Source organism: Zonotrichia albicollis, chromosome 6 (genome assembly GCF_047830755.1).
Source record: "Zonotrichia albicollis isolate bZonAlb1 chromosome 6, bZonAlb1.hap1, whole genome shotgun sequence".
Taxonomy (NCBI): Eukaryota; Metazoa; Chordata; class Aves; order Passeriformes; family Passerellidae; genus Zonotrichia; species Zonotrichia albicollis.
Window position 1 is genome coordinate 18,814,716 of NC_133824.1, and position 21,645 is coordinate 18,836,360.

Below are 21,645 nucleotides of genomic sequence, written 5' to 3' on the forward strand. Positions count from 1 at the left end.
CCTGAGTTTGCCATATAAGCTGCTATGTAGGGATTCTGGTCTTTCTTCAGACCTTTAGTGGTTTAAGATCATCATTTTGAGTATGATAAATAAAGTCTGGATCATAGTTTGTATTCAGTACTGAAAATGCTAGAATTCTACTTTATATAAGATGTTTCTATTATACATTTTTTAATTCTTAAAATTTTGGTTTTATATGATATTGAAGATGACGGTGTCAGTAAATGAGGCTTAGTCTAGTTTCTGCAAAGTGAGGGTGTATTTAAAGTGGTTACCTGTTCTTCAAGGGAATGGGGGTTAATCACTTGAGTTTTTCTTTAATAAAGCCAGTGTTGTCTCTTGACTGAGCTGATGGTCTTTGACAGTGTAAGTTTGGATAACCAAAAAGGGACAGAAGTAAAACCTGCCCTTTACTTAAGTTTTTGTTTTAAAAAATTTGTAAATTAATTCCTATCATACTTCTTTTAACTTAGGGAGGAGAGGGCAAAATGGATTTAAAGAATTTACAAGACAAGAAGAGACCACTTGTGAAAAGAGTGAACCTCTTACTGCTGAAGATGAAGAAGCTTTAAAACAGGAACAACAAAAGAAAGAGAAGGAACTGTTAGAAAAGATTCAGAATGCAACAGCCTGCACAAATATCACCCCGCTGGGTCGTGACCGCCTGTACCGACGCTACTGGATTTTCCCTTCTGTTCCTGGATTGTTTGTCGAGGAGGACTATTCTGGTCTCACAGAAGACATGTTGTTGCCTCGAACCTCTTCCTTTCAGAATAGTGGACAGTCTTGCACAAATGAACCTCAGGTATTCAGTAAAACTGGAGAGTCTTTGAAATCCTCTGAATCTACCTCCAATGTTGACCAAGATTCACGTACCAGTGTTGTCGTAGAGGTGCCAAGGCCAGTATACAAACCAAACCGTTGGTGCTTTTACAGTTCTCGGGAACAACTGGACCAACTCCTCGAGGCTCTCAATTCCCGAGGACACAGGGAGAGTGCCTTAAAAGAAACTCTTTTGCAAGAGAAAAGTAGAATATATGAACAACTAAGCAGTTTTCCTGTGGAGAAATTCCATATTCCAGGTAAATGAAAGCTCTTGGTCTTAATTTGATTCTATGGATTAAACTTCTATATAATATTATAGAAACCTCTAGCTCTAATTTAACTGTAATTTCTAAGGTCTAAGAATTATCCTTAAACTTTTTTTCACTCAATGGAAGACAAGTTTGGTTTTTTTCCTGCCTTCCATTTCTTTTTTCTTCCTACTTGACAGACCTTTGTGGTATTTTCTGGTGTTTCATGCTAAAAAAAGCAGTAATTTTTCTGTGATCTTACTGCTCTGTAAACCAGGATTGGATTTTAAACAGACAAGTTTAGGAAGGAATTTTAGCTTTGGAAAAAGATTAACTGAGGAATAAAAGTTAATACATGCTAAAAAGCTGTGTAGCTGGGTTGGTTGTTAGATGGATTTACATCAGTGCAGTGGCATTTTGTGATATTATTCTTTTCTGGGTTTTGTTTCCCTTTTCTCCCTTTGGCAGACACTCAGTGCAGAAGGAAGCAGGAGGATAGCAGATGTTTTTATAGCTCTTTAAACACAGAAGTGCACTGAACACCATCCTAGACCTAGGGTTTGGGGCTGTTTCCTTTTTCTCCTAGCCAGGTATTTTGGCATTTATTGGCAAGACATTGGCTCCAATCATAGATAAAATTCTGCACATACAGGCTTACAGCTGGCTTGTTTATAGCGTGTTGGTGGGTAGACAATGTTACCAAAGTGAGACTCCCTAGGGTGATGTTTAAGAAATTGCGTTTTATTTTTAATTATGACAAATTACCTTGAGGATTTGGGGTTATCTGTATTGGGGCAAGGGAATATTATTCACAGCAGACACAAATTGTGTTTTTCTGGAGTGGGTATGCTAGGACACACTGTGAACACATCAGATACTGCTAAATTTATGACTGATCTGCCATCTCTTTCGGTGGAAACTAGCACAGGACAGAGTTCTTGCATAGTCATTAAGCTTTATTTTGAGGCCTTTTTTCTATATTGGGTTCTTTTTTGTGCAAAAATCTCTATCATCTCCTGATATGTTTGAGTTTGCATGTGTGGTTCCCTATTTTCTTAATCACTGCACCTTCATCTGTATTTTGTGTGTTGCTTTCTGCTCTGAAGCAACTTGATGTCCATAGTCACAGATTTTTCTTCTGTTTTAATTAAGTTGGAACTGTTGAATAATACTGATTTTCATTTTAAAAAAAGAGAGGCAGCTTTGAAATTCACTTTATTAGAGATCAAGAAAATTCAAATGCAGTGGTCCAATACTGATGGTGCCCACACCACTGTGTGATAAGCAGGGATAAATAGCCACGTGTAGCTGTACTGGGTTGGGAGCTTTTCTGCTGTGGACTCCAGATGCTGCCCTATTGCCTTCACTCAAGTGACCTGTAGGACAAGAGGGATTCTCCTGCAGTGTAGGCTGCTCTTCTGCCTTTTCAAGTTCCTGCTCAAAAGAGCATGGAAATAAAATTGGTATGTGCTATTACTTGGTTTTATTCCAGTATCCACTAAATTCTCCTTGTCAATTATTTGAAAAGCAGTTGCTGCTTTTCTACTTCTGCTCAAGAAAAAATATTACATTTCTTCTCTGCTTTTAAACCAAAAAGGACTTTTCCCACATCCAGGCAGTAGAGTTGCTAGACTACATTTTGAGAGTATTTGCATGATTGCTTTCAGTTTCAGGGAATTCTTTCAGCCATTGAGAGTGCCTTAGAAATTCATCCTGTGCTTTCTTAGCAGCTGCTTTATTTATATTATTTATTAAATACCTCTTCATTTGTTGCATGTACCTTCTTATCACTACACTCAAAGGTTTTAAGGTAAATCCTGTGAACGAAAATGTTCACCACCTATGCAGACTTGCAAGCATTAATTTAGGATTTGGGCAGACTTTCTGCTCTTTCCTGTGGCTTTTGAGTTTTTGCATGAACTTTGAGTTCTCTTTGGAGTAGGTTTTTACTTGAAAGCCCATCACCATCAGCTCTCACCTTGTTTTCATAAATTAGCATGTTGTCTTACGCCTTGTTCCCTGCCTTTAATTAGAGGACACAGTCAGTCTTGTCTGTGCCTGCATCATCTTATCTTTTTGTTCTGTTCTAAGGTTAGGTTTTTAAAAGAGATTTTATCTTGTCTTGTTCTGTTAGGTTTTATGTTTTTCAATTGCACATGCTTATTTTAAGTGTTGCTATGATAAAGATACATGCAGGAAAGACAGTTGAAGAGTTCTCTTGTAAAGAAAGAGCAATCAAATAATAGAAATGTGACTTTATTCTCTCTCTTTTTGTTCTCCTCCTAAAGTAAGGTTGATGTTACTTATCTACTACTTTTGAAAGAATTTTAAGACAAAAGAACTACTTTTAAATTAGCGAAGGTTTCTCTCATGAGTTGTTCTGAGTGGATGCCAATGATCTATTGGCCATCTCTTGGTCATCATTACCCTGCCTGGCTGAATCAGATTCCTTACCTGGCACAGATGTTGGTGTTGGCACCTAATTACAAGAAGGGAATTTTGAACCCATGCATTCAGCTTGTTCTGTCTTGTACTGTTGTTCCCTCTCCCAACAGCTGCTTTAAAGGAACCAGGTCTACTAACACCAAATTACTTGCTGTTCTTGCAGAAAAACCTCAAAGTGATGTCAGACCTCCTGTAGGAAGGGGAAGGATGCAGAATGTGCATGATGGATCTCACCCATCTGCAGAGAAGCAACTTGAACTGAGACTTAGGGACTTTCTTTTGGACATTGAAGACAGGATCTACCAAGGAACATTGGGGGCCATTAAGGTATTTGTAAATGGTAGAATGTGGGAACTTCATGGTGCCATCAAGTCTGTAACTTAAATGAGAACTCTTGCATGCAATGGTTTTAGTGAAAGCATAATTAAATTAAATGCAGATTGTAATGGGTACTAAAAACTTGTGTCCTTTGATTCTTTAGAAACCTCAAATTTGTATATTTGCTGCAGGTTACAGACAGACAGGCTTGGAGAGCAGCCCTAGAACATGGGCGATATGAGTTTCTGAATGATGAAAATAAAGAAAATGGCATTATTAAAACTGTGAATGAAGAATCTGAAGAAATGGAAAGTGATGATCATGATAAGTTTATTGTGAAAGACAGGTAAGAGCTATAGTTTAGATAATGGTTCTTCTCTCTGAGTTTTATAGCAGTGCTCTGGCTTTGTTTGGCTGGGGACTTTTTCACCTTCAAGTTATTGTTACCCTCAAATTCCTCCACGTGGTGATTTTTAAGACTGTGAATCTTAAAATGCAGGCTTTTACTTTGGTTTATAGTCTGTAAATGATGCTGTTCTATTACCATATAAGACTAAGGCACCAATTTTTACATCTTTCAGTATTCAGATATTACACTGCTCAAAGTAAACATTAATTATCAAAGAAGGAACACATGGATTCATTTTGAAGTAATTTTAAATGCAGGGAAAAAATTACACTGGCAATTGATGATGTGTTTCCCAGAAGAACCTCCCCCCGCAAAAAACCCTAAACCAAAAAAACCTCACACAAACAAAAAACCTCCAATAAGACACAAAACCAAAACCCACCAAACAAAACAATAAAATCAAACCACTTCAATTTCTGAGAAGAGTATAGGGGTATTGAAAAGGAAAAATGGTAATAGTAACAAATCTCTGGTTGAACTGGCTGTTCACTTACCTGTGAGTCATGGTAAGAACCACTGGGCAGCAGGCCATGGTCTGGATTAACTTTAAGTTTAGCAGCAAAATGGAGATGTGATCTTACAACTTTGGGAATGGTAATACTTCTGTGGAGCAAGCTGCAACATAATGAAAGGAAGGAAACCTCAAATCCTACAGTGTTGTAGCTGTAAAGTGTTTTGTGGTGTTTAGTTTCTAAACATTTGAGACAGATGTGGCTCTCTGATAGCAGTTCTTGTTGTAAATCAAACTTGAGAAATCACAGAAATGGGGAAGATTTCCAAATTCTTAATTCTCCAGAGTTGCATACTTGTCAAAAATAAATGTCTACCTTAATATAGTTAATGCATATGAAATTTTATCTCTTGATAGGATGTGAATATTGAAATACATCAGGAAAAAAGATTCATTTGAGACAGTCATTGTACTAACATATTGTTTGCCTTACATATTTTGTGAGGCATTTCTGCTGTTAGACTTCTATAAAAGCTGTGTTTCTGAGTGGACTAATGAATGCTGTGTTGGATGTTAGGAATTTGAAGTTCTTCAGGTATTTTTCTCATTTTATTTCAGTTCTCATTCATCACTGTGAATTAGAATTTTCCTGTTAGACTGTCCTTTGAGTCAGAGTTCTCTAGTTCCATGCAAAATGGAGGGGATCATCCTTTATATTAATTATGCAATATACAGACATTTGGTTCCTGAAAACCACAATATAGAAGTATTCCACTGTTTTAACTAAGATGCTGAAATTTATCTGTTTCTACTTAATGTTGGGTACTTGTTCCATTGCCAGCTCTTAATTCAACTGCAGAACTTTGTAGCTTAATTTTTTTCCATTTGATACTGACTCCATCAGAGTTTCTGAATAAAGTCTACTCTAATAAAGTCTTGCATATTAAATCAGTGTATGGGATTCTGAAATCATGTGACAGGTTGCTTTTGATGTGGGGCTTTTTATCCACCTCAGAGCAAGTGACATCTCATTAAGACCTTGGAGTTTGACTAGTGAAATGTAAATAACTCTGCAGCTTTCTTTCTGTTTGCTTTCAGGCTCTCAAAATGTGTGTGACTGCAAAATATAATGAACAGCTTTTAAGTATGAAAAAAGAACAGGGACAACCAAAAGCATTGCTTATTCACAAGAATGAGGCAGAATCCAGACAGTTTTAATTAGTTAATTTTTTATAAACCCCAAGTAGAAATGGAATTTTACTTTCAGTAGTGTGAGCTGCTCTCCTACACATTATTTAATGTTTGTGGTTCAGAAAGATTAGCTACATTTTGAAATGATTACTTAGTCTTTTGGTCCTCTTTTGTTGGAAAACTGCCTCTTTGGTGGTCTGCTTGTTTGTTTGTAGGGTTTGTATGGTTGGTTTCAGGGTTTGGTTTTTGGGTTTTTTTTGTTTTTTTTTTTTTAGTTTTTGGTTTTTTTATTGTTTGGGAGGTTATTGAACCACCCTTATGTAAAAAATTAGTATTTTATAAAGATCCTCCAAGCATGAGGACATACAAGTTATCAATTCCTGATTTACCTTTAAAAATTACTTTGTTTTTATTTTTTTTATTTTCTTTCCAAAAGTATTTTGAATTGTTGGGATCTATGTAATTGAACTTCTGCGGATGGATATGTTCTAAAAGATTACATTTTGCTGCTGGAAGTGTTTTCACTGAAGAATTGTTGGGACTACATTCTTCACAGAAATCTATCATAAACTAGCTGATGGATGTCACATCAGATTTTCTGGAAATTTTAATTGTTTTGAAATTTGTCATCCACATTTCTTACAATTTATTATTATTTATCTGTTACCTAAGGATGAATTGTCTAGATCTGCCAGGCTAGCTGAGCAAACATAAGCATTAGGATAGCTCATCACACTGTGTACTGTCTGTGCATGTCAGTAATCCATGAGTACATGAGGTTAAAACAAGAAGCTTCTGTCGATAGATTTGCAAGAATCTCTGGTATTAACTTCAGAGACTTCAAGAGATAATTTAATACATTTCTCTTTTAGACTTGTTGGGTTAAAAACTGAAGCTCCAAGTGCTGCATCAACAAGCACAAGTACTCCTCAGCCAGTCAGTAATGTGGTCCACTACTTGGCATCTGCACTGCTTCAGATAGAACAAGGAATTGAACGCAGGTTCCTCAAAGCACCTCTTGGTAAGTCTCAGCATTGAAACTCTGTCTCTAGTTTTGTGTAAGATTTTGTAACTAACAAACCAAACATATCCACCCCAGCACTGCAGTAATACCCCTGACCCCAAGCCCACTTGCTTGTTTTGTAAGACTGGATGCTTTAGAAGGACATCTTGGGGAAAAGAACAAAAAGTTAACACACCCACATATATATTGATAGATATATAAAATGTATTAATTAACAAGCTTAATTAAATTCTTAAATGCATGCTTATTGAACATAGATTTTTTTTTTTTCCAGTGACCTTGTTTATGTGGTGCTACAGTTACACTGATGCATTGGCAGACAAATTGTACCCTTAGGCAGAAATTATCAAGCTTTCTAGGGGAACACTATAGTTCAGAATTACTGTTGAGGCCCATATATCATGCAGCTCTTTTGTTTTGTTTTGTTTGCTTCTTTTTATACTGTTTCAATGAAGGCAATATAGACCTAGTTTACCTGGATCACCTTGTTCAGCAATAACAGAATACTTACAGTAAAGTGTAGGAAATACTTAGATTGCAAACATTAAGATTCCCTGGTTTTGTGTTTGTGCTGTAAAACTTGAAAATAAAAAGTTGCAAGAAAAATTTAAACCAAAGCAGGATTGCAGCTTGACTGTGACATGTATTTCTTACTTGGCTTCCTCTGATGAGGCTCCAGAGGTGAGAGAGAGGATCCGAAGTGCATAAAGTCAGTTTGTTTGCCCATGATCCCTCAGGTCTGGATTCCTTAGGATCCTTTTGCAATTCAGAAGTGGACTTTGATCTTAGAGAAATGTGTAAAGGTAGTTCCTCCTTCCCAAGGTGGCTGTCTTGGTCAGACTTCTGTCTTGATGGCACACTGGGGATGTGCTGTGCTCTGTGCTTGCTGAGCTGCTTTACCTCTCAATTCTGGTTTGCCAGTTCAGCTCATTCCAGAGCAACAACTGGTACACTCTGGTAGACTTGATAACTCTTCTGAAAGTCACTGTGTATAAAATCCTTCTGCTCTGGCAGACTCTGCTGTAATAGTTGAAGACAAAAGTGCAGGTTTTGGTGTGTTAACACAAGATGTTAGGTGCCCTGTTGCACAGTTGACCTGAAATTTTTTCTGTGTCTTGGCTGCTCCTGCATGGAGCCTGCTGTCTGGGTATCAGTTGCCACTGAAGATGGCTTTGAGCTAGATTTGTGCCAGAGACTGACATGTGGGCATGGGTTCCCTTCCACAAGCTTTAGATATCAGTGTGATGACCTCTAGAAGAGGGAAGTGCAGCAAATGATTGAGATGCAAGGGGAGAGCACAGGAATAGTTGAAACCGCAGCTGTTTAAAAGCTTTACTTGGCTGAGTGTTTGATCAACTCAAATATGTCTGCACTTTCCAAGCCAGGCATGATACAGCTTATTTCTTGCTATATGACTAGATTGCAACCTGTGCAACAGTTAATTGACAGTGCCTCTAGCATTTGTCCTACTTTTCATGTACAAGTTGTAACATTGTGCATTATATGCCTCCATTTCCATACAAGGTTTGTATTTAGCTGACAGCCCTTTGCTGACAGTTGTAAGTTTACTATTCTCCAAGGGGAAAAATATGGTTATTAGCAGGCTGTGGCCATTGATCGTGCATCCTGAGATAGAGGAAAAAGACTAAAAGAAGAAAAATGCCCCAGAAGTATTGGAGAGACAGTTTTTTAGCAGTCTTCTGTCTTCTTTTTGGTGGTTTCAACTCTGCCATAATCTTATGTTGGTTCATGTTTTTGCCTTACCTTTGGAATGATGGTGGGTTGGCTTTTTTTTTAACCTGTGGATTAAAAGTCATGTTCTCATAGGTGTTCTATACTGAGTGGCAAAGGGAGTATATAAGGAAAGCAAATAGATATGTTTTGCATGTCTTAAATCTCTGATGTTTGTTTACTGCAATGTGCCTGTGCATGTCTTTTGCTGTGAAAAATACTACTACTCTAAAATGACAGTAATGTATAGAATAACCTACATTGCTGAGGAGCAGGAAGGATCCCAGGTGTCCTCTGGCCTGGCTTGCTGCCCTAATCATTAAGTGACAGTGTCAGGTTCCCTCTTGCTTTTTGGTGCCAAATGTCTCATGTTTTCAGTTGCGTAATGGGCTGCTTTTAACAGGAGGTGAATCTGAATGAAGGCAAGATTGTAGATGTACAACAGACATAGAAAAGTTCTCTACTCAGCTTGACAAGGAGGTGTTTGTAGGGCTTTTAATGACAAGTGGACACTTGTTTTTCAGGACTGCTCTTTGCTCAGAGCTGTGATGCATTTTTCCCCCCCCCCCAACCCCTCTAAAGTGTGACCAACAGTTTTGTGATGATAGAAATTAACTCTAAGTTTGTAACCACTGGGGTTTAGTTTGCGGAAATTTTAGTTTTTGTTTTACTGTTCTTATATAGATTACTGTGTCTCTGTGCTCATTTGTTTTGGGTTTTTTTCCTAACAGGAGGGATTTCTATAATAGTTGTTCCAATTATTTAAGACAAAATGCCTGGCATATCTGTTTCTCATGCTAAATCTGATAATCCCAACTTTTTTGGCTGATTGAGTTACCATTGAAGTAAAAATATTGGAAGTCAAGCAAGTGCTGGGAGTTCTGTTTTTGTAGCAGTACAGGGGGAACACTTGCAGTAAAAAGAGTGCCCTTGCATGTCTGCTTTAAACCACACTGAAAATAGTCTTTGTCATTATTTCAGTTCTTGCTTTCACTGCAAAGTTTATTTACCCTCTCTATCCCTCCCTTTATTTGCTCTGTTCCTATTAGGGAATGGAGCTGAACTTAACAATTTTTAGTTTTCGTTTATGGCTGCTAGTCCTAAAGCCAGCACGCTGAAATTCCCTGCAGTCACTGGCAGGTTTATGCTGGTGGCCTCCAGGGTGCAGAGCAGACAAAGGGACCCAGCACAGCAATAAAAGGACCAGCTGCTCCTCTCAGCTCCGTTTTTGTTTGAGGCTCTATCAGGCTGCCAAGAGCCTTGCTGGTGATTCTGATAGGTTTAGAGTTGAGGTGCATACCAAATGTTCAAGTGGAAGAGCAAGAAAAGACTGACAGAGAAGATAGCGATGTGAAAAGAGATCTGGAAACCCCAGAAATGGCCCCTTCAGCCTCACAGAGCTGCTAGATGCCCACTAATCTTCTGTTGTCTGGTGATGAAATGTCACATGATTTAAATGGTATGCATTTCTTAATTATGAACTGTCTTTTGGAAATCTTTTCATTAAATATTACTATGAAAATTTGGTTTTTCTTCCTTCAGTGCAGCCCAAGGTAATGTTACAGGAGACTTATGGAAAGGAGGGAGTGCAGTTGCAGTACATTGTTTTCCTGCTAAATTTTCAGAGTTAACATGTAAAAAAGCCTTTTTCTTTTTGAATAGTTGTTTGAAGGAAGCTCTGAAGTCCTGCTTCTCAGAAAAAAAATTGTTTGAGAAGAAAGAAATACAAGCGGTTTTTATTATGAGTTTTGCTTCTTTTTTGATATAAATTTACTCTTCCTTGCATTTCAAAATACTTTGCAGTGCAGTAATAGGTCTCATCATTCCTTTTACAGAGATGTGAAAGTTGAGGTATAAAATGATGAAGTGATTTGGTTGCCCTGGAGTTCAGTGAGGCATCCACAAAAAAGTCTGCCTTCTGCACTAGTTCAGGACTTCAGTCATTTAAGCATCCTTCAGATTTCCATGCAAAAGGTTGGATTCTAATTCATGGGAGCACCTTTGAGATTGATGGAGGGAACCATTTGCCTGCTTTGTAACTTGTGCCGTGCACTTCTTGCATGACAAAAAAAAACCCAAACCAACTTTTTTGTTCCTTTTTGCTTGTCTTTATTCAATTCCTTTCTTTTTAGATTTTATCTTTATTTCCTGTACTCCCATAGCTGTTTCCTTTCCTATTTATAATCATCCTCATAATAGTATCAGACATCTTCCAACAGTATCCTGGATATGATAGGGATATACACATACTTTTTTCTTATGCTTCCATTACTTCCCTGCAGAGTTTCATGAGCAGAGGCAGCACAGGTGGAAATGGGCTTTTTTTATGATACAGAATTTTTGTTTGCTCTTCAGAGAAGACAGTCAGAGGTGCCTTGTAATTGGAGCAGATGAGGTTGACCATGGCTCTTCCTTCCTGAGAGGTTAACTTAATCATTTTAATACTCCAGAACACACCTGCACAAAACCATCCAAAATGCATTGTTTCAAGTGGACAGATGAACTAATTCTCTTGGTCCTTGAGAACTGTGCCCATAACCTGGCTACATTTTTTGAGCTGTGAGGAGGTTTGTGGTACCACAGAACAAACAAATTGTTTGCTGAGAAAAACCTGTGGTTAGTATCTGCTCCTGTGGCCATTTGCACCAGAGTTGGACAGAAAGGTAAGGCAGGGTAGGATTCAGAGCTTTTAGTTCAAACATTCTGTTTGTAGTGGGAGTCAGATTAAACACTGGGATGTGCAATTCCTCCATGCACAGCACTCCCCTACCCTTCACTGTCTGCACATGTTGAGAACCACTGTTCACTGTTCAAGTCATGTTTTTAGACTACACATTTATGGAATATAAAAATTAATTTTAAAATAATCTGCCATGCTTCAAAAAGGTATTTGAAATAACTCTATGAATTTAATGTTAGGTAATGCAGAAGATGATGAAAGGCACCACTGGGGGTATAAAAGGAGGAAGAGAGTGAAAGACAAGACTAGTCAGAGAGATGGTAAATTTTAAATGTTACTTGTATTGCTAAGAATTAGAAAGCATTGAATATTTTATCAAGTTTTCTTTTTTCATTGGTTTTTGCTTAATTAATTTTGTAGCCAGTTCCTTACATTGAAGGTATTGAAGCCAAAGGTTTAAGCATGAAACAAATACAGCTCAAATATTTAAAACTAAGAAAAAGGTTTCTGCAACCAGAAATAAAGAACTGTATTTTTTTTTTCACTTTGGGACCAAAATCTGCCTGTTCACATAATCCTGGGATTTTTTCCCCTTTTCTTTTAATGTCCCCATTTTTTTCTAAAACTTCACACCATTGTGTAACTGCATATCCTTTCTAGAAAAACTAAAATGGAAAACCCTTCCCTGAACTCAATTAGCTATTGATAGATAAGTGCATAGATCTGTCAAATGACTTCATTTGCATTGTAGCAAGGATTGGAGGACTTAGCTGACAGAAGGGTATCCCACTGCGCAGTGTAGAGCTGCTCAGACACAAAGAAAGAGGCCGTTTCTCCCTCTGAGTTAACAATATAAATGAGAAAGATGATGGATGGAAGAAAAAAGTATTATTCTTATTTTACAAATTGGGATCTGAAACAGTGAGTGTTGTTTGGCTTGCTTGTTTCAGCAGCAGGACATGCTGAAGCAGGTTGTGGTCAGGAATTTTCATCTCTACTTGCTCTGCAAATTCACAGTTGCAATATATTTGTTGTGCTGTGTGATAAACTGTATTGGTAGGCCAATCCAGGCTGAAAATAACCTCCAAATAAAAGTAATAATGCTCAAGCTGTCATTGTTAGCCAAAGAAATGCTTGCCAGACTTATATATATGCTTAAGATAAAGTGTCTTTAAGAGTAAGAGTTACAGTACAAATCTGATTTAAGCAATTTTAACTGTCTTACTGAATTAAAAAAAAAATACATGGAGATATACTGCAGTACTGTGAAAAGGACCTTGTCCACTGTCTTCAGAAGACTAAATTTAACACAGCAAGCCTAAGGTCTAAGTAATGGGAAATGTTAGGAAATACAGGTTTGCAGTTCAGGAGTAGCTGTATTTTATTTATGAAGCTGTGTTGCCTGTTTATCCTCTGCCTTCTCCCATCACTTCTCTTGTGCTGCTTGCTGCTAATGCAAATGTATGCAAGATTAGACAAATCCTGGCAGCCAGTTGATGAGAAGGCAGAAGGGCTTTGCCAGGAGAGCAATTAGTCTCATTTTTGTTCTTTCATTTTATTTGTTATTAGATATTTTCTCTTCCTAGTCCTGGGAATAAATCATTTGGCAGCCAGGTGCATCACAGGCCATTCATGTGCCCGCTGTCAGTATTCCAGCAGGCAGGGTGGCATTATATGCTGGAGTGCATCATTAATCAACTGAGATCACACAGTAGTAGCTGGACTATCACTTTTAGAAGGGAAGTCTGCAGACATCTCCATAACCACAAGCACTGTTGTATGGTCTCTTCCTGTCCTCAAACCCTCTTACTTTAAAATGCAAGAAATAAATTTCTGCTTCAATAAAGAAACCAGCTTTCTGCTCAGGAGCAGCAGTGCAGGCTATCATTTATACCTCCTGTTTTCTCTCAGGTTCTCAAACAGCCTATTTGCTTCTCTAGTTCCCAGCTACCCATTCCCATTCAGTACTGTCCCCCTCATTACTCAGTGTGTGTGTTTGTGTAGCTGCTTTCATGGGCCTCGATTGCAAACCAAAAGTATTTGAAAATGCCATTTAATTTCTCACCCTTGTTCCCTCCCCCGTTTATTTTTAACTTAATTAGGGACTTAGGTGTTACTTGGTTTGACACTTGATGTGTACCACAGGTCCCTCCTGTGTGTTACATTGCTTAAAAGGTATTAAGGAAACAGTTACATTTCATCCAGGTCAGTCATCCAGCCTGGTCAGCCACACAGAGATGCAGGTGCCTGTGAAGGCAGGGTGCAGGGCAGGATTGAAGGCAGTGAGGCATGGGCAGAGGGCTGAAAGGCTCTCTGGTAGACTGTACTGGAGCAAGTGTGGGTGAAAAGTGCCCTTCAAGCTGTTCTTTGCCTGTGAAGTTTCAGGTACTTTCTTTAAACATTTTGGGATTTCCAGATGTAAATACAAAGGAAGGTAAATTGGATATGTGATCCTTTTTTTATGATCTTAAGTTTTGTTTTATACTTTATAAATTGAATCAAATTAGGTTTCCAGGTTTATATCTGAGTTTGTCTTATTAATGACCTATGTATGTGCAAGTTCTAAGCTTAATAGGTATTGAAGAGTAAAATATTAAAGCTCCAGCATCTTGGAAACTATGTAGAAAATACTCCAGTACTGAAGAGATAAGACAAAGGTTGAATTATCCCAGTTTGCTACTTGCTGTCTGTTTGAAAGAGTATTACCTCTTACTCTAGAATAACCTGGATCTTTGAAAAACAAGTTTGATAATTCTGTGGGGGTTTGTCATTTTTCTTATTTTTTTAAATCCCCTTCTCCAATGGAAGATGCCAGTGATGGTGGACGGTCCTACAAAACAGTTCTGGATCGCTGGAGAGAGTCACTTCTTTCTTCTACCAGCTTGTCCCAAGTCTTCCTTCACCTGTCGACGTTGGACCGCAGCGTCATCTGGTCCAAGTCCATCCTCAACGCTCGCTGCAAGGTGTGCCGGAAGAAAGGCGATGCGGAAAGCATGGTGCTGTGTGATGGCTGCGACCGAGGCTATCACACCTACTGCATCAGGCCCAAGCTGAAGGTACCTCGGGGGAAAGGCCTGCTTCCTTCTCGCACAGAGCTTGAATAGTTCTTACAGTGCTAATGCTTTTTCATTTCCCCTTCTGTTCCCAGGTCATTCCTGAAGGAGATTGGTTCTGCCCAGAGTGCCGACCAAAACAGCGCTCTAGACGCCTCTCCTCCAGACAGAGACCTTCTGTGGAAAGTGATGAAGAGACTGCTGAGCAGCTAGAAGGGGAAGAAGAGGCAAACTATGATGAGATGGGACAAAGTGACGAGGAGCATTATGAAGAAGAGCAAGATGAGGAGGATGAATCACAAGAGGAGGAAGAGCTAAGGTAAACAGACTTGTTAAAATATCACCTTGATCGTTATTTGGAGTAGATGTTCGCATAAGCATGTATCTTGAAACTCTAGTATGAAAAAAATGTTTATTTCTAAAAAAATGGCAGCTTGTTGCAAATTTGGCTCTTACCAAAAGATTTAATACTGAATACAAAAGCTAGGGCCTCTGGACTTGGGTTCATTTTCAGGATAAAAATTCCAGCTTTGAATGTATGGGTGAGAGAAGGCCATCAGAGCTTCAGTTCTGTACAGCTGCTGTGTGAATGTGAAGTGGAAAGAGTTTCAAACAGTAAAGGCTTTCTGGAGAAAATCTAGAGTTATTTTTGTCCACTTTTGAATTTTGGAGGACTAGATGCTTACACTATTAGAACGTTAGAGAAAACAATCCATTGAAAGCCACAGGACATTGGGAATCCCTGAGGACTAATGCAGTAGCTGTTTAAAAAAGGCCAACAAACAATCTAAACCACCCTTACCCCCTGAAAAAGCCCCCCAAAACCATAACAACAAAACAAACAAAACCCAAACAAACAACCCAAGAAAATATCTTTAAAAAACAACCGACCAGAAAACACTATACAATCAACTAAATAATACGAAGTGGTAATTTCAATAAAAATTTTATTTGATGCACATGTCAGCAACATAAAAATTGAAGGAAATTTTTCTGATCTCAGAGTATTTTTCTTCTCTTTTTTGTACAGTCTTTTGAATTGACTAAATCAAGCAGCTCTGACAGTTGAGATTTAGTAGTTGGAGAGAATGTGCATGTCCTCGGGAAATGAATTTATTTCTGGGATCTTGTCTCTTCCCTGTAAAGGAAGGGGAGTCTTAAATATTAGTTACAAAAGCTGACCAGAGCCTAACTCTTATAGTAGCATTTTACAACTGCACTTTATTTATCTGGCTGATAATAATGTTCAGAAATCTTAGTAGTTAACACTTGCTGTGAGAAATAAGTGATTTAAAGGAATTGATAGCTGGTGCTCCAGTTAATGTATTCTTATTGCATAAGCTGCAAAGGTGATCAGAATTCTGAAAATTTCTTTAAGGTGTGTACTCCACAAAATATTTCACTAAGAGACCCCAGAGGAGTATTTAAGACAATGGTAGTTTTGGGTGACTGACTGCTTCAGGTTGTTAGCCAGCTGCTTACCAGTTCAACCTTGAATGGCTGGGTTTTTTAAATGCTGAATTAGAAAACAGGGAAGAGAGACAAATGGAATTTTGGAATAAATAAACATAACTCTTCACTTTGTAGCCCATCAAAACAAGGAAGATCTCAGGTCAAGTTTCCATTAAAAATGAGAGCAGCCAAGCTCAACAATCCATTCTCAAGTCAGAACAGCCAGCGTCAGGCAAGATACGCTTCTCGGAGCCAGCCAATTGAATCTTCGTCAAAAATGACCAGAAGGGGTTTAAGAAACATAAAATCAGCCTCCTCAGCAGGGACTAAGCCCACTTTAAGACTTCATAGCCGGACCACTCGTCAGAGCCAAAGTTCATTACCAGCAGATGTTTTTGTGGAGCTGCTCAGTCCTCGAAGAAGACGAAGAGGACGAAGGAGCGCCAGGAGCTCACTGGGAAGCAGCTCCTCCAGCTCGCTCGGCTTCCGAGTTGTGGATACTCCAGAGCCCGCCGAGCGCCTCAGGAAACTGCCAGTTGCTGCTTCAAAGCTTTCCCTTCCTGTTGCTGAACCCAAGAGAAGAGGCAGAAAACGACAATCTACAGGTTAGAGAAATGTGTTTATCACAGCAAAATCCACATTCTGTTCCTTGATAAAATAATTGTGTGGTAGAGCATGGAGATCATGAGTAGTGGTTGAAGGCACTTTTGCCACTTCCAGTGAGAGTTTTTCTTTCACACTGACAGAACCTTAAAATTTTCAGCCATCTGAGATTTATTGTATCCATATTTGAAATTTCATATTTGCACATGATATGCTCTATAAGTGGATTGAAAGTTTGGAAGTGCCTTAACCCACACAAATGGAAATGTTTACTTGTAGCTTTTATGATTTTATTTTATTAAAGAATTAAGCAGTGAAGAGCACAGATAGAGGGAACATAGTGAAATTGGGAATATACACACAGAACAAGAAACTGCTTCCAGAAGAAAAATGTTGTCTGCCTGGTGTAGGGCTAACAGTGTCCATGCTTGTTAAGGTAATACTTTGATGGTAAGGAAATACTTGGAAGGATACAATAACTGTTAAAAACCAAAAGGACCCAGTGTGAGACTGAAGAGTGTAAAAGAGCTTGCACTCCAGTGTAGCAGCCTTGTATTCTTCACCATTTCTGTCTGTCACTATTCAGAATGTCTGAGCTTTTCCTTTAACTACCCTGCTGACTACTCTTGAAAGCAGATAAAACCAATCTGAATAGAGTTTTTGTGAAAGTAAAAGTTAGGAGCAGGCAGCTTATTCTTGTTTTTCTCTAACAGGACTTTTCTTCAAGTGTTTAACAAATTGTTTTAATATTGAAATCAGTGAAAAAAAATCATGTCCAAAATTAATGCAATGGATGAGACACCCAGCTAAGGCCTGGTACTTAGCATTCTGTATGACAAGAGAGACATTTTAGTAGTAAATGACAAGACTGGAGTATAGTTACTACTTTAGGTCAAACTACATGCCTTGTGCTTTTAAACTACAGTTTTAGTACCCCAAAATAATGGTGTTTCAGCTTTTTATTAATTTTAAAAAAATTATTTTATTTGTCAAGCTTTTAATCTTTATCTGGGGGGATGTTGGGTTGGTTTTTTTTCCAGAATCATCTCCTCCAGTATTGAGCAGGAGAAGTTCAGGACGTCAGGGCGGAGTCCATGAACTCTCAGCTTTTGAGCAGCTGATAGTGGAGCTGGTACGGCACGATGACAGCTGGCCTTTCATGAAACTGGTTTCCAAAATCCAGGTAACTGACACAACTCTACAGGCAGCAGGAATGGCTGAGAGCCCTGCTTGCTGCTGGTAAACCTGGGGAATTTACAGCATGGTGCAAACAGCAGGATAGAGCCAAGCAGTGGGATTCAGGAGAACTCTTGCATTTCAGCTCAGATATTTGGTGTCAGAAATAGCTTCCACAATTGATGTGGTATTGGCAAAATTTTACATAAACTTTTCAATGGGCATTTTAAAATGTGAAATGCTTTGGTTTTAAAAAACCCAGCCAAATAAGTAGAGCATAAGACTGCTAAAGGTAAGCTTGTGATTATTAATTAATTATTTGAATTAATCTTTCATTTATGCAAAGACATTCTGAGACGAGACCTGTGACAAATAATAAGATAGAAACAACTTCATGCTGATCTTAATTATAATGCAGTAAAAAGATGATTCTGTAGCTTCATTCTTAATTTCCCTCTTGTTCAAATTTCAAAATACTGGATGATAATGTGGATACCCAAAGTAAGCGCTGCTCTAGAGGTTTTTACTACAGTAAAACTTGCCAAAGCTGCTTTCTGCAGGCTGCACTGGCTTGTCCACTGTAAGGCACTGCTGGCCCTATCTGACCCTGCCAAAGTGCCTGTCCTTTCCAAGCCTCTGGGGCAACTCTGCACAGGCATTCTTGGGGATCTAGAGTTTGGTGTTTAAGGCTCTGCCAAAATTAGCAGTGATAGCTGTTTAATAAAGACCTGAAATGCTGAATTCAGAGCCACAAATAGTTGGAAGGGTAATCTGTCTGGACAAAGAGAATGATGTACAAATGTGAATGAAGAAAGTAAGCGTAGAGGTGGAGAGGAATATTGAATGAAATGGAGAATAGTGACTGCCTAATAATAGAGTATTGGAATTATGTTGGGAAGGGCAAGAATCTGGTGAATGCAAAGAAGGATGGAGAATTCAACTTAGTTTTGTTGCTGAAACTAAACTGCTAGAATTCAGTGCATTCTGGTTTGCCTGAACCAATCACTTAGGGAATAGTCTCTGTATAGTTGGAAGGAGAAATCCATACCTGACCCAGATTTTCTTCATCATGATAGATATTTTGGTTTAAACTTTTAGCTGCCTTTAAGACAATGTAAAGGATACATTGAATGGTCAGTGCACAGCAAGCCAGAAAGAGAAAAATACTTTTCTTTTTAGTAATTACATAAACATCACTCCTAAAGGAAAAGGAATTAAAAATATGTCAGTTTAATTCTGTTTCTTTACTGATTCTTCCTTTAGGTTTGTTTGCAGGTTGCACTTGATCTAGAGTAAAATTGCCATAACCAAAACCTAGGTTTTAAAATATACAGGATAGTGCATGTGGGTATCTTTCCTTGGAGGAGGAGAAGGCATGTTTGGATCAGATGCCTTTTTCTTTTGCTTCCCCCACCCCACTTTGTGAGACAGGCACCCTAGGCTTGGTGCTTACTGGAATTCAAAACTGGATCCAAATGATCAGTACACTTAAGGGTTAGGCAGTCCTTTTCCTCCCCTGACTCTTGACCCCATAGTACTTGTGTAGAGTCTCCTGCTGCTGCTCTTCAACACAAGTGAATGGAATCTCTGCATTTTGAATGAGTAGTGGTGGAGTCAAAATGATTATTACTCATGATTAAAGAGCTTTTAACATTGTAATGTATTGCAGAAAAAATAAAAAATGTAAAATATTGGAAATAATTTTTGTACTTGACAGATGGGAATAGCTGGAACAGCGCAATGCTTATCTGCTCATGCAATTTTCTTATAGTTGTTCACAGGGCATTTAGGAGTAGATTTATTTATTAAATTTCTGGCTAACATTTGTTGTAATCTGCTACTTGAATGATAGAAAAAAAAAGCAGTGACTGAAAACTAGTATTCAGTTCAGGGAATGAAGGTAGTTGTGTAAGACTCCTCTGTTTATTTAAAAGCAAAACATAAATGCCTTTTGCTGATACATTATTTGTTTTAATGTTTTACATAGGCAGAATTTAAGCTTCCCTTTCTTTGTCCATTAATCTTTTTGTTTGGATTTTTTTTTTAGGTACCAGACTACTATGATATAATCAAAAAACCTATTGCCTTAAATATAATCCGTGAAAAAGTGAATAAATGTGAATATAAGTTAGCGTGTAAGTATTGTTTATTGAAAGGGGTATATTGTACCATGTTCTCTCACTTTAAATCCTTGTCCTAAAATAGAACTGTGTTGGATGATTAGAAAGCTGAAATTGTGTTTGCTTTGGGGTTTTGTGGTGTTTTAGGTTTTTTAAAAGAGCGATTACTAATTTTTTTTTAAATAAAAGCTGTTGAACATAGTTCCTTTCCTACTAACATACATGATGGATAGATGAGAAATGGGCAGCTATGAAACTTCTGGTAGTTCTCAAGCCTTTAATATCAAAGAGTGACACTGATGGAATAATTAGAAAAGGTACTGTTGTCCTTGTCTCTGATTTGTATTTCCTGTATTGATAATCAGAGAAACTGAAGAATGTTGACATGGAACAGCACCGATACAAGGATAGCAACTCGATACATGTAAAGACATTTTTGTGTTGCAGCTCTGCATAGGATCACTGTACTGATTTATTGGTGTCAAACTGTTCGTCAGACCACTGATGACTTGAAACATGCTAAATTTATTTATTTTTTTCCCTAGCTGAATTCATTGAAGATATTGAGCTGATGTTTTCGAACTGCTTTGAATACAACCCTCGTAACACAAGTGAAGCAAAAGCTGGAACTAGACTTCAGGCATTCTTCCACATTCAGGCTCAAAAGCTTGGACTTCCCATCACATCTGGTAACGTGGACCACAGCGCTCCCGCGGCGAAGAAGTCTCGAATCTAACCTCTGCCTTCCAAAGGAGTTCTTGAGGGAATCGATTACATTCATTAAAATGGATTGTTAAATTACCCAGTCGTCATGTCTATTTAAAGCAATAACAACTGTTTAACCACCTTGAAGTGTGGCCTGCACTATATTCTCAATATAATATTAAGCACTCAGGAGAATGTAGGAAAGATTACCTTTGCTACAGTTTTATTCAGTGTCTAATAATTTTGATAGATGTACTGGATACAGTACTGGTTTACAGAGGTTTTGTACATTTTTAATACATTCATGTGTCCAGATATCTTCCAGAAGTACTTTGTTTTTTCCTGCACAAAATAACGTTGTTTCATCCTCTAGATTTTGTAGAAGCTGTGGTATTGAGGGCTTTATCAACTCAGAGAAAATCTTCTGCTGTAGCACAGTTGAAGAAACTGTGTGTGTTGTTAAAACTTGTTTGAGCATATCTTCTCAACACTAATGAGTACAACTGCATATCTTTTCAAGTACTGTACCAGTGCTGGCTGGAGGTATTCGGTCTGAGTTTATTAAGTAGATATTTATTTAGCATTCAAAGTAATTTGTGAATTTGTTTTGTATTTATAAAATTTGTACTTGGGGCAAAAAAAAAGTCCCATAACTTTTTAAATTTTGGAGGGTGGGGTTTTGTTTGTTTGTTTGTTTTTTCCCCTCTGACTTGATGATCAATCAATAAATACCTTCTTGTGTCCCTGGCAGTTCTTCTAGCAATGAGTAAACTTGCAGGACTGTACTCTTAAATTTCTACATTCAACTTTGGAAGTGTAAAAATAAAATGACACATTTTTTCAAAGTATGTTGAGCTTGGACTTCCTCTTGAGTTGTACTGCTGCACCACCTTTCCAATAATTTCTGAGGACAGTTTGCTGGAGGCAACACAGCAGAATGTGGTTCCAGTATGAGTACCCAGTCAGCACTCTGGGCAGCTGCAGCCACTGTGGTTCCTGGTCTCAGAGGGATGCAAGTGTCCATCAGTTTGTCTGGAGTAATGTGAGTAGTGTAAATTGTATGGTTCTTTAATTTGCATCTCTACTGTGTAAAACCTCACAGATTTGTTCGGTTGACCAGCAGCTTCTTTAAAGTATCCTTAGTATGCTTGATAGTATTGTTTTCAATATTTATTAATGTAAATTTATTAAGCTCAGTTTAATAGGTTTAAATC

At 38.1% G+C, this 21,645-nt stretch overlaps 1 protein-coding gene across 1 annotated transcript in view; it reads left to right on the forward strand.

Annotated features, from left to right (window-relative positions):
* BAZ1A (bromodomain adjacent to zinc finger domain 1A) overlaps nt 1–21,279 on the forward strand; it is a 64,996-nt gene extending 43,717 nt beyond the window's left edge. Inside the window, exons 18-27 of the mRNA XM_074542689.1 lie at nt 474–1,082; nt 3,682–3,845; nt 4,028–4,182; nt 6,760–6,908; nt 14,131–14,378; nt 14,471–14,694; nt 15,963–16,432; nt 17,471–17,613; nt 19,654–19,741; nt 20,272–21,279. Of these exons, the coding sequence (XP_074398790.1) occupies nt 474–1,082; nt 3,682–3,845; nt 4,028–4,182; nt 6,760–6,908; nt 14,131–14,378; nt 14,471–14,694; nt 15,963–16,432; nt 17,471–17,613; nt 19,654–19,741; nt 20,272–20,462 (2,441 nt within the window). The 3' untranslated portion in view covers nt 20,463–21,279. The remainder of the gene's footprint in view (nt 1–473; nt 1,083–3,681; nt 3,846–4,027; nt 4,183–6,759; nt 6,909–14,130; nt 14,379–14,470; nt 14,695–15,962; nt 16,433–17,470; nt 17,614–19,653; nt 19,742–20,271) is intronic.
* The last annotated feature ends 366 nt before the right edge of the window (nt 21,280–21,645 follow it).